The following is a 12,777-nucleotide window of genomic DNA, read 5'->3' as shown; positions in this document are numbered from 1 at the left end:
AATCCTGACTTACTGTCCTAGGGTGATGTTATGATGCTTGTACCCCCATTCATGTGTTCTGTTTATGTTGGATATTATGTTCTTATTATGTGCCTTCAAGACTGGCTCTGAAGAGTGAAAGTTTAGTTTTGGTTTTGCTATCAGCCTCTCCCCCACGGCTGGCAAGACACAGACAGGGCAGTGCATGGTGCTGCTTTTGCTTTTTGCTTGGCTTTTTGCTTTGTTCTTGCTCTTGCTTCTGCTTTGCTCCTGCTTTGCTCTTGCTTTTTGCTTCCTGCTCATTAGTTAGTTTAGCTAAACAGTCAAAATTTTTCCTGGACTGTTTCTCCTTTCCCTTTTTTGGAACTACTCGAACCTGCTCTGGACTGGGACCTGGGAACACTGAGAGTTTGCACCTTGTGGCTGCAGCAGCTGCCCCAGCACCCGAGGGACTGATAACAGAGTGACCAGTCCCAGGAGAGACTTTCTGAATTTGTCATCTTTTTGAGAGCAGTGACAAAGTGGTGTCACCTGGTATTGTTCCTTTTGTGTGCTGGGGGTGCTGTGCCTGTTAAATAAACAGGTTCTTTCCACTTCTCTTCAAGGAATCCTTCCTGAACCGGTTGGAAGGAGGGGCCATGCGGGTTTGCTTTCTGGAGGGGCCCCCTTTGGAGGTTTTCTCCCAAATTTGCCCTAAACCAGAACACTTACCAAAACTTTGCTGCTTCTAAGGGGATCAGTGGAAGGCTACCCCCACCTCCAACCACAGCTGCCTTGCTACCCAGCTACTTTCAGCCGAGACAAGAATTGTCTGCACTTCTTCCAAAGTTATTTTTGGGACGTCACTACCAAACCCTCGGCACACGTGCTCTTTTATATTAATACTGGATCTCCAACTTGAGATTCTGCAAGATGCTATCTCCATCTCCTCTCCCCACAGCACTGTGCAGAGGTGCTTACCTTGCCATCTGAGGTGGTGTTGATCCTGTAGTGGTAAACACGTCCTTCGTACCTGAGCGAGATGGACAGCTGCCCCGGGCTGCTCTCGCTCTCCCGGACCAGGAAGCTGCCATTGATGAGGCTGCTGAGCAGATACTCGGCTGCGCTGCGGGACACGGGCCCGTGGTACCACGAGTGCTTCTCCAGGCTGTTCACTGGGGTGATGTAATTGCTTGGTACCCAGCCCTGCCCATTCTTTGAACGTACCTCACTCCATTCACCATTCTGGTTGTAACCCAGGACTCGCAACTTCTCACCTGGGACCAGAAAGGAAAAACCAAAATAAGCACAGTGCAAGCTACTGGGCCTTCTTGAGGGAGGAACTCAGCACAAGTTGAGCCTAGGTTTATAGCTTAACAAAAGAAATCATCTTCTAAATAAACTGCTACATACAAGGTATTTATGAAGCAAAGGCTCAGACAGCATACCTAGGATACTGTTCACTGGTTTAGTGCAGTGAGATGAACTCAAAAAGCTTCTCATATCCAGCTTATTAGAATAGGAAGACTTTATTTTCTTGGAGGGCTCAGGTTTGTTTTCTTGAAGCTTTAAATGCCATATGATTTAACACTTCTGACACATGTACTGACCAGAATCAGAAGGTGTCTGAGCAAGCTCAATTCTTGATCCTACCCCCAGTTGAAATTGCCGAGTTCTGTTACCATCTATGATGTACCCATTTCCCCCGGCCCTCCCTACAGCAGGTACCTCACAGGGCCAGTGATGTGGGGAGTCTGGCACAGGAGAGGGCTGGACTGTGCCTGTCCCAGCAGAACTGCCCAGCAGGTGTCCCTCCAGCACCATGAGAGATGGGCTGTCTGCTTCCCACCATTGCTGTAGGGAATCACCTTCTCTAAGTGCACTATTCCCATTCCTATCCAGGCAGGGATTCCATTTCCTGATTTCTGTTGCTAAGTTTTCAAGCCCACAGGTGCTCCACACTCCCAGCGTTACCTTTGGTGATGCTGAGTGTGTTGTCACCACTTGCTACAAAATCGTAAAGTGCAACAAAGAGATTGGGGTCGCTCTCAGTGGCTCCAAGCAGGTTCTCCTTGGAGCTCCACCTGATGGCTTCGTTCAGTGCCTGGGGCTCGACGTCGCAGCCGTAGGGGCGGTGCAGGGCCTCTGAGGAAAGGACAGGAGAGGCAATCACTTTGTGTACAGCTCTAATCATTTCCCTTCCTAAGCTGGAAGGGAGCCACAGGGATCATCCAGGCCAACTCCTGGAGAAGGTGCTTTAACTGCTATAAGCCAAAGAGCAAGCTATGTATATAAAATTTCTATTTAATATTTATTATATATCTACACCTGTAGGTGCACAACTAAAAGCACTTTTTAAAATTACATGAAGTAGTGAAGAAATCTTTCAATCACAAAATGTTATTGTTTCTGTGGTGGACACAGCCTGGATCTGAAACCAACATTACAAATACAAGTAAGAGTGAATTATGGCACAAATGAGATGTATAAGCTGGGACAGTAACTGGTTCAATATTAACAGGAATGACAGTGATTTGTAATACATTTCAAGACTGTGCAAACAGAGGTGGAAAACTGACAGGAGCAGGGACAGAAGGCAGTACAGGTGATGCTGGGTATTTCACAGCAGCATTTCTGTTTTGCTGTTTCAATGGACAACTGGTGTAAACTTGTCACTACAAGGGAGCGGGGGGAGGAATCAGACATGTTTTAGCAACAAAAGAAAAAAGTCCCTACAGTTCTTGTGATGATTAACACTAATCTAAATCTACAGGGGTTTAGGAAGAACTGTAGTAAGAAGCAAAACTGTGAACACTTCATGCTAATGCTATGTCAAGACCATCACTGGCTTTTCAGCTCATGGAGAGGTTTTCCAGGAACATGTAGTAGAGTAAATGCCAATATTAAGAAAAGAAAGAGTGATGGTGTGGTTTCATACATGAGGGCTGCTCAAGAGAACAACAACATATGGAGGTGTAAAGGTATATACTTATTAAAGTTATATATTTTTTCTCTGACAGCAAAGATCTAAGTCCCTGTCCCAATATCTATTTCTGAATTCTCTAGTTGAAACTTACTTAGATAAATGTATACTGCAAAGAGATTTCATTAAATGCACTAAACATAAAATGTTCTCTCTAAAATAATCTGAGGCTTTCTTTGCTCTACAGTCATTGGTCTGGCCCATTTCTGATGGGCTGAGAAGTCAGGCTTGGGATGTTTTTAAACAGACACTGCCAGAGAATGTGTGTGGCTACACCTACCCCCTTCTCCACAAGCCCCTGAGATCTACACTCCTGAGCAAGAGCTGCTCTGTAAGGCACTTGAAAAAGGAACAAAGAGTGCAAATGCAGCACAGGATAGGAAAACTGGGAAGTCAGTGAGACACAAAACAGGAAGAAGCCTGTGCCATGTAACAGGAACAGTAATATGCCAAATCTGTGTCACAGGACAGAGCTCAAGCCTGGAAAATGAGGACTATGGGGGGCTTCCAGCCTATAATGTAATTTTTTAACTGTATTGTAGGTATATGAGAAAGTAAGTGGTTGAGCTTTGCTCTGTTTCCATTTTTAACTTAGCTAAGTGGCTTCTGACTGTATTTCTGGCAATTATTCAGAGTTCTATTTCTTGCATAACCTGCTCATCTTGCAATTACTTAATAACCTAAAAGTAGCCTTCTGTCAAGGTTCTCCCAGCACACAAAGAAGAGCCTACAGACTAAGGCACCAAAATGTCAGTTCCTTGATTGCACTGCCTGCAGATGCAATATTTACATACCCTTCTTATTCCTAACTTTCAACTGCAATTAGTTTTACAAGATGTTAACCCATCAGGCTGGAAGCTATCATGGAAAATAAGAAATCCCAATGCTCAGCCACCTACATTACAGCATGGCTGCCAACATCCCACTGTATTTTCTTGGGGCTGGATGTGTGCATACTCAGCTCCACGAAAGAACACCAGCTCCTAAATCCAGCTCTCTTTATGGAGTAAAAATACTATTTAATTAAATAATACATTCTTTATGCTCCTACAGTGACTTCTGTTCTGAGTGTTTCAATGCTTTAAGCAAAGTCAAATGTGCTGTATGAGACTTACACATCTCTGCTAGAGAGCAAACACAAAAGTAGGCAGTTTCCAAAAAATACCCAACCTTTCAGCTCCAAAACCCCTTAATGGTGTTAATTACCTTCTTACTTTCAATTATGTATCTGCCAGCCAGTGAAAGGCTTTAAACAAAAACATAGCATTTATTCTAAGTCAAAGCATCCTTTAAGTTTCTTTCTCCAGCCAGACAAGCTCACACACTGAGCAGCCAAGCCCTGCTCACAGACACAAAGTTAGGTGTTCATCCATGCACCCATGGATAGCCTGAAGCAGCCCAGGGCCAGCCCAGCTCCAGAGGTGCTGCAGCAAGCCCTGTGCCCAGCTGAGCCCACTGCAGGCAAGGTGAAGCCAGCAGAAATGCCACCTGCTCAGCATCAAGAGTTCTGCCCACATGGAAACCTGTGGGGCTGTGCTGGACTGGAAGTGGGAAGTCAAAGCAGATGTGGGACTCCTAGCATTTTCTTGGGAATGCCTGGGAGGCTGGCACAGGTTGTTAACACCCACTTGATGGACAAAAAAGCCAGCAGAAGTTAATGTTTGATGAGAAGCTTCAATCACTTAGCTACAGTGCTTACCTAAAAATCTTATTACCTAAAAATCAAATGCTTTTAAGAGTTCACGTCTCACTAACTTCCTTTACTTGTTAAAGTGACCTGAATGCTTAAATAACTGGAAAGGTTACCCAAACACCTAAAGGGGTTTTTACCAGGACACAAAAGTATTTCTTGCAGGTTATAATTCCATACCAGCCCACCCTGTTCCATACAGTGTGGTATCTACACCATCCATCACAAAATAGAAATATGATCACCACAGAGATAACCAAAGCATGTCACCAATGCTGCCCCTCCAGCTGAACAGTTTGTGAGCTCAGTCCACACCAAAAGTCAGGAAATGAGCTGGGAAATTCCGTTTTATATCAGCTCCTTTTCAAGGCCAACCATAAATCTTACATTATCACTTTCATTTCCTATGCAATGGAAAACTGACATCATCACCTAGAGAACAAGTAATACACAGTCACACAAGGAGGTTATGCTTCATCCATCTCCTTCCTTTTCTTTATTCCCACAATACAATTTGCTTCTCTCCGGATATGAAAGCTTTCCTATCCAGCCACCATGTAAGGGGTGCTTTGTCCCCCACCTTTGCTGCAAACACTCCAATTACCAATCTCTTTGGTCTCAAACACTATAATTACCAATCTCTTTGGTCTCAGAGCAGGAGGTAGAATATGCTAAATTTTAAATTTCAGAGTCATATTAAGTGCTGAAGCGGTCTCTATTTCTGAAATATTGTGTAACTGCTTGTAGAAAATAAGCATTTCACTAATCCTAAAATCCCAATAAAAGCTGGCAATCTCACACCTGCCTGTGGCTGGCCTCATACTACAAGACAAACACAAACTTGAAAGGACCTCATCCTCCTTGAAGCACTTGGAAAAACACAGGAAAGGGACAGGACAGGATTCCACCCCGAGCATCCTACCTGTGAAGCTCACAGCGGGTTCAGAGGTGCCCTCGCTGAGGCAGCAGAGCAGCCTTCCCTCCTTGCCATAGCTGCTGGACTGGAAGAGGACTGTCCCCACACTCATTTGCTGTGCTTCCCAGAGAGGCTGCTTGGCACCACGAGGCTGAGCACAGGGGCTCCACACACAGCAGTCACTGCCTGTGAGGCTGGGGCCAAGGGGAAAGGAAGCGCTGCCGGGCAGGCAGAGCAGAGACTGGAAATGTCAGACCCTGGGCTAACTGGTTATTAACTGGATGGGAGGGTGGAGCTTTCCAGGGACTGCTGAACACACAGAGGATGTGGGGAATGGACTGCAAGTTGAAACAACTTTGAGATGAGCTGGAGAGACAGTTTTGTTCCACTACGAGTTAGGTAACAAAGTGTTTGGGAAGAAAGCAAACAGTTTCCTTGGAGAAATTCCTTTGCACAAATTACAAAACAGATCACCCATTAAGGGGACCGCCCAGATTGATTCACTTTTCCACTCCACATACCACTGCTGGAGCACTACTTACAGGAATCAACAGCAAAGGATGCTGGTGAAAATCCACATCTTGGAGAGGGACAAACACTGAGCACATGACTGCTCTTGGACGTGTCAGGAATTCAGAAAGACACAGAAAGCAAGGCCAGCACAGTGCATCCAGTCTGAGCTGCACATTTGCTGATTTAATAATATGGGACAGTTTCCACAAGGGCTCCGTCAAATTACCTCTCAAAACCCCCAGATTTGTTGATAAATTCTTTAAAAGCCCTGGTTTTCCAGTAGAGCTGCCTTGTGGCACAACAGGCTCCTTCCTGGTCATGGAAGGGTTAACAAACCAGCACTCACCATGGCAGCCTCACACCTGGGAGGGTGGTGGGCCTGCAGAGGGGTATAAAAGGGAGCAGGGAAAGGGCAGTCTGTGCTTTGGGCTTTGGTAGGGGGAGAGGAGTTACTGCAGTCCAGAGAGGCAAGAAAGCAGCACTTCCATGATCTGTGAGCTTCACCTTCTGTGATGGGGCAGCTGCACCGTGTGATGATGATTCAAACCAGACTAAAGGTAAGCAAGCAGGCTTATTCCAAATGTCTGTGTTCTGTAAGGCTGTGAATGTAGAAAAGGTGTATATAGAACTGTGGAGATGCTGTGATGATGAGGAGGTGCCTTTCCCATATTGCTTCTGACAAGAGTCATTTCCCCTGCAACCAATACCTGACATTTGTGGGAAAGTAACTAGGTAAAGAATTAACTTAGGACACCTGAATACTGCTGTTCCTAAAGTTCTGACTTTAGGAAGGGTTGAGCTCTTTTCTTTCTCTTCCAAAACCAAGCTCAGTGAATCCTGCAGGGTTCTACCCAGTGGTCAGAGGTTGAGACACCTTTACTTGAGAGCTGCTAGGCTTTCTCTCTTTTCCTCTTTGTTTTGCTTCTTGCAGTTTATTGTTTTCTCAGTTTGCATTTGCTCTAAGTACTCTGAATTACACTGGCATTTATACTAAGCTTAGCATATCTGTTAACACACAAAGAATAATCAGAATTTGTGGAGAAAGCCAGCAGAGTTTCAGAAAGACATGGATGAGCTTTGTGACAATCACCCTTACCTAAAATGGTACCAGGAAAGGGCAAGCTATGTATGGATTTGTGGCTAGATTAGCCTCAGCTGTAACAGTTGCTAACCTTAGCTAAAATAACACATTTACTTCTTAGTTAAAGTACAAGGGATGAGTAATTGGTATTTCAAACAAAGGAGGATTAGCAGGAAGTTAAATTGGATTAATAATGTATTTTGCACATATCCCTACTTACCCCATCAATTTTAGCCCCTGTCAGAAGAGGCTGTAGCCAAAGCCTAATGGCTGGCTGGTGTGTTAAGAGCTCCTGATGGGATCCATGTAGTTGCCAGCAGTGGCATTATTGGTGAGAAACATTTTGTCTGTAAGTCTCCTGCAGCAGAGTAATTTTGAGCCTACACTCTTTCCAGGCACCCTCCTGAAGGTGCTCTCCAGTAGAAAGGACACAGAGTACAAAGCAGTTCATAAGGTCCTGTCCAATGCACCCAGCCAGAATAAAATCAAGCATCTTTCTGGCTTCTAGATGGGCATTCTCTCTCTCTTAAAACTGATTTTCCTAGATAGATATTTTACACAACAGGCCATCACTTTGACACCTGCATCCACCACATCTGCATCCTTTTCCTGTGCTCTTCATAGTAAGTGCATGACATAAAATCTTAATTCTGGCACACTCAACTTCCTCAGTGGAAGAATCCACCTTTCAGGCACAGCAGTTCTTCCCAGCTCTTTACCCTATTCCCTGTGGTGCTCTTCAAAGCTGTTTCCTGAGAGTGGTTACCCTTCCTGTACAACTTAAGTCATCCATTTAAAGCATTTTTCTAGTTCTTCCAGCAGTGGGGAAAAGTTGAATAAAAGGAAATCTTGCTGACTATGCTACTTGGTAATGTATAGTTCAGAGAGCTTCTAAAAAACTTGCTATACTCTGAATTTCATCGTCTCTTAATCAAAGAAAAGAATGTGTTAATGAAAATACAGCCCCAAACTTGATTTGGTGTTGTTTGCCATAGGCCAAAGTGACTGGTTTGTCAATGGAAGGAAAGAGACAAGGTTTATAGGGTAAAGAGACAAGGTTTATAGGGTAAATACTGGTTATTGCATACAGTCTTAATCTGATATACTATCCAACAAAACCCACAGGGTGTAGACTTGTGTGTATTTCTTCACTCAGGGACAACTCAAGCACAAAGCCACCAAGATCCCTGCATATGCCACATATCTCATTTTATTTTCACTCTTGAGTCCTTAAACTAAACACCAATAAATTATGTAGGATGCAGTTTCACAGACAGACTCATTTTATTTGCTTGCTTTTAAGACCACCAAAGAACAGGCATTGGTCATCAACTCATGGAAAGTAGACCATCAAGTACCTAATAAGGGCTGGTATAATTGTTATTTTCCACTGCACCTTCAAAACATACATCACATACAAAACATTGCACCACTGGACCTTCAGATCTTTAACTGGCTTCTTAGTGGGAGGATTTCTGCCTTAATGAATACAAGGAAACAAAACTGATAACACAGCAGCAAGTGGGTTTCCTATTTTGCTGACATGATTGGAACGGTATCAAGTTCTACAGCAGCTTTGTTTCTGAAGCCAAGTCTCAGTGCTTCCTGCTAACCAAAAATACTCAAGACAAGTTACACACTGAAAAGCAACCAGTGCTGAACAGGCCAAGTTTCTGCTGTCTAATAATGTGGTAGTATTGAAGCAGACCTGTGAACTTCCTTTAGCCTGTAACAGACTGCAGCCTTTACCTAAATGGACCACCTAGACTTTCTGCTGACATCCATGTGGCCAGGCAAAACACTGGTTTGAAGGGGTCAGACAGCTCACATATGGCCTTGGTAAAATGCAGGCACTACCTAAATGCCATTCCTAGGTGTTCCTCTCCTGCAAGCAACCAGACTCTTAATAATGTGGTTTGCTAGAGCCAAGCACAGACCCATAGTTAGTCCTTGGGCCTCCCACAGAGTGGGGCAAGGTTTAAGTGTTGTAAACAACCCACTGAGGAAAGCCAAGAAATACAGCTCCAAGCCAAGAACTTGGGATGGGCAAGGAGTAGGTTTCTATTTATGGTACCAGGCTGGGAGAGACAGAAAGGGAGGAGATTTTAGAGTCAGTGACAAAATTGCATCATGAACAGCTCACATCATATAAAAGGAAATATTTCAAGTTGGCAGCACTGTCATGCCTCAATTATCAAAATATATCTGACATAGAATAAAAGTGATCTTTGGTTTCAGGTGAAAAATACATGGAGAAAGAGTTCTCTATATGCTTCATCCCTTGCAAACAGATTAATTTTGCAACATGAGGAAGTCCTGATATGAAACAGGGGTTAAAGTGGTAGGTCTTTGCCTAGGAGAGGGGCTTCTTGGCTAGCTTAATACAAAAATCCAAGGGAAGACAAGGTTTTGGCATTTGGTGTTAGTGAATCTAATTGGTAAAAGGAGAGAGAGATATTGATCTCAATTGATTTAGTTCCACCAATGTATGAAGAATTCAAGACATTGTTTGTCTACCTGAACATTACAAGGGGTTAGCTGTGTTAAGATTTTAGAAAAACTGCCCGTCTTTTGTTTCCCTGGTCCTAGTTATCCCCTCCCTTTGTTATTAATGCAATCAGAGGTGTCCCTCAGCCCATTTCTTTGCTTAGATGTCAGTGAAACATTTCTCCCATTACCAACATAATGCAGCGCTTCCCTGTGGGATCTCAGCACATCGTTCCCGATGTCCAGAGATGCCAGGAGAACCCTTGGGGGTCTCGAAAACCCTGGAATGTTGCCAAGAGTGCTTGGTGGCTTGATTTTGATCCATCCACAGAAGTAACAAGAGTCTGAGGACAAGAGAATCACTTTAGAGTAAAAGGTGTAAAAGAGACACATTTAGAGGGTGAGATATAGATTTTAAGGTTTTTGGTACAGGGGGGTTATGGAGACAAGATGGAGGGATCAGGGCGTGTCTTGTCCTTCTTCTTTCTTCTTCTTGTCCTCCATCTCCTGTGATGATGTTGGCACTTAGAGATTGGTTTCTAGTGAAGGTGCACTTGCCAACATGGGCGAAAAGCATTGGGAAATAAAGGTAAATATTGTATACGTAGGTTTTAGTATAAAAAGACATGACCGCCCCGTGGGTGGTCAGAGAGTGCCTGTGACTGCCTGCAGATCAGACCTCTGTTGGGCAGACAGAAAAATTTTTGTAGATAAGAAATAATAAACAACCTGAAGACCGAAAGCTGAAGAGTCCGGACTCGTCCTTTGCATCGTGCCCACCAAAGAACCACTCTACCCGTGTCGGGGCAGAGACAGACAGCCGGACCCGACATTTGGCGTCCCTGGGTGGGCACCCCGTGGGCACCGGCACCGGTGGGCACCCGGCGGCGACCCGGGGGCAGCTCGGCAGCAACCGGCGATCCAGCAGCATCCAGCAGCCTTCGCTGAGCCACGGTGAGCTCTGCTGTGCACCTCTTGCACAGGGGCAGCCTTGAAGCACCGAGTGGGCAGCTCCCGAGTTGGACTCATTCCCAGGAGAGCCTGATAACTCCTTGGGAAAACAGCCAGAAAGCAGCCAGGAGACTCTGAAAACACAGCAGCCACAGAAAACATCGCACTCCACCTCAGCCGAAGAAAGTTCGTAGCAGGACAGCCCGGATCGGATCGGAAAGGCGCCTCCGGATCCATCTCCTGTGACCTGCAGGCCAGAGACCAGGAGCCTCCGGACTGCTCTGACGACAGGAATTCGGTGAGAAGGTCAAGAATTAAGAACATGGGGGGTACACTTTCCCAGGAACAAATAGAAATTCTGTCCGACCTACAAGGCGTGGCAGACACACACACTAAGGGGATCCCAAAGAAAAAGCTTAGAGAATTATTGCTATGGGTGCGGTGTAATTACCCGTACTCCGAAACAAGGTTGTTATTTGAAGTAGGCTTTTGGCAAGAAGTTAACAGACACCTATATTTTCTAGCCATCAATGAGGATAAAACAGCCTTAAAATTGCTGTCCTCAGCAAGAATTATGTTAGAGGCGACCTCAACTCAATTTAGGGGGTCAGCCAGGCAACAAGTTGTTGCAGGTCCCAGAGGGGCGGAGGGAGCAGAGCAAGGTTCCAAGCAGAAATTGGCTCTGATCTCAATTAGCCCGGGGGAAAAGGTGCCCGAGAAAAGGGTACAAGGGAAAATGTCATTGCCCTCAGTCCCACCATCCCGAAAACCCAAGGGAACCCTAAAGCACCCTGAAACCACAGAGAATACAGGGATTTCAGACTCCGACTCAGACACTGATGATACCATTCCTCTTCCTGATGAAATAAAGTTTTCTCCCAGCGACATCGAGGAGACAGGCCACCCTTCCGGAGTGTACTGTCCCGATTCGCAGGAATCAGGGGGGGAGGAGGTGGAAAACGTGGCGGAGTCGGGGAGGGGGGTTCAAAGGGAACAAGCGGGGAGGGGGGATGCGCTCTCTCGCGGCAGGCGCGGCGGTGCGGAAGCGGCGGCGGCCGGCGGGGGGGGCGGGGAGGCAATGGGAGACACGGGTTTCCATGCGACTCTTGCGAGCGCAACGCCGAAAGCGACAGTCGCCTTTGGAGCGGTGCCAAAGACGCGCGGGTCGAGCAAGGCTCAGGAGACAGCCGGGGAGACCTCTCAAACCGGCGCGGGAGCGTCAGACACGGGCGGCAAGGGCGGAGCAGCTGCAGAGCTCCGGAGAGCTGCTGTGAAGGGACGCAGGAGACGCGCGGTGGTGACGTCAGACCCGGAAGTCTGGACCCGGAGATCGGCTCGAATCGCAGCGAGAAAGGGGGCACCCGCGGGGAGGGGGCTGTGCACTTCGGCGGGGGGTGTGGATACAGCGTCAGAGGAGGAGGAGAGAGGGGCAGGAACAGACGATAGGGAGGAGACTTCGGAGGTGGAGCGGGACGGAGACAGTGACGTCAGTACAGGGGAGGCAGAGGGCGTCCCGGAAGGCACGCATGCGCGGGAAGTGCCGGCGGAGCGAGGTCGGGGGCGGGTCCGATCCTCTGTGACGTCTGGGGCGAAAAGAAGGGGCCACACTCGGGGTTCGGCATCCCGGGGCTCCACCCCCTCTCCGAGACCGATGCCTTTAGCCTCAAACCCTATGGTTCAAACCCCTTCCACTCAAAAGAAACGCTCAAGTACTCAACCCTCAATGCCAGCTCAGTCAGTCAGCCGAAACAAAATGTTTGGGAAACGTTAGCCCAGGCAGCAAATTTAGAAAGTATCTGCCTGACACATTCGAAACCAGGGAAACCATTCACGGCATGCATGGTTGGGTTGCCAGTGGGAGAATGGCCAATTCCAGGACATCCTCCAATGGAGATTTCGCAGGTCATCAAAGATCCTGTGAATGAATGGTGTGCGTGGACACATCTTTTACCTGTAGTTTCTACTGAACCACAGGAATTGGAGATTTTTGGGTCCACAACAATGGAGCTATGCATGAAATTTGAAAATTCGAATGTGTCAAGGACAAACAATAGCATTGATGTCACACCAAATCATGAATATTATAGAAATGCATCAGCTTGGTGCAATCACACTGTGACGACAGCCAAAGGATCAATCCAGGTCCCAGTGCAATTGCCACGTGGGTTGTTTTTAATTTGTGGGGACAGAATTTGGCA

The 12,777-nt window shown here is 46.3% G+C and overlaps 1 protein-coding gene across 1 annotated transcript in view; it reads right to left on the bottom strand.

Annotated features, from left to right (window-relative positions):
- ABL2 (ABL proto-oncogene 2, non-receptor tyrosine kinase) overlaps nucleotides 1-12,777 on the bottom strand; it is a 49,678-nt gene that overhangs the window by 13,477 nt on the left and 23,424 nt on the right. Inside the window, exons 2-3 of the mRNA XM_054638238.2 lie at nucleotides 1,933-2,103; nucleotides 940-1,235 (exon numbers count right to left, since the gene is read on the bottom strand). Of these exons, the coding sequence (XP_054494213.2) occupies nucleotides 940-1,235; nucleotides 1,933-2,103 (467 nt within the window). The remainder of the gene's footprint in view (nucleotides 1-939; nucleotides 1,236-1,932; nucleotides 2,104-12,777) is intronic.

This window comes from Agelaius phoeniceus, chromosome 8 (assembly GCF_051311805.1).
Source record: "Agelaius phoeniceus isolate bAgePho1 chromosome 8, bAgePho1.hap1, whole genome shotgun sequence".
NCBI lineage: Eukaryota > Metazoa > Chordata > Aves > Passeriformes > Icteridae > Agelaius > Agelaius phoeniceus.
The sequence above is the reverse complement of the archived record's forward strand: the minus strand, read 5'-3'. Positions and strand labels throughout refer to the sequence as shown.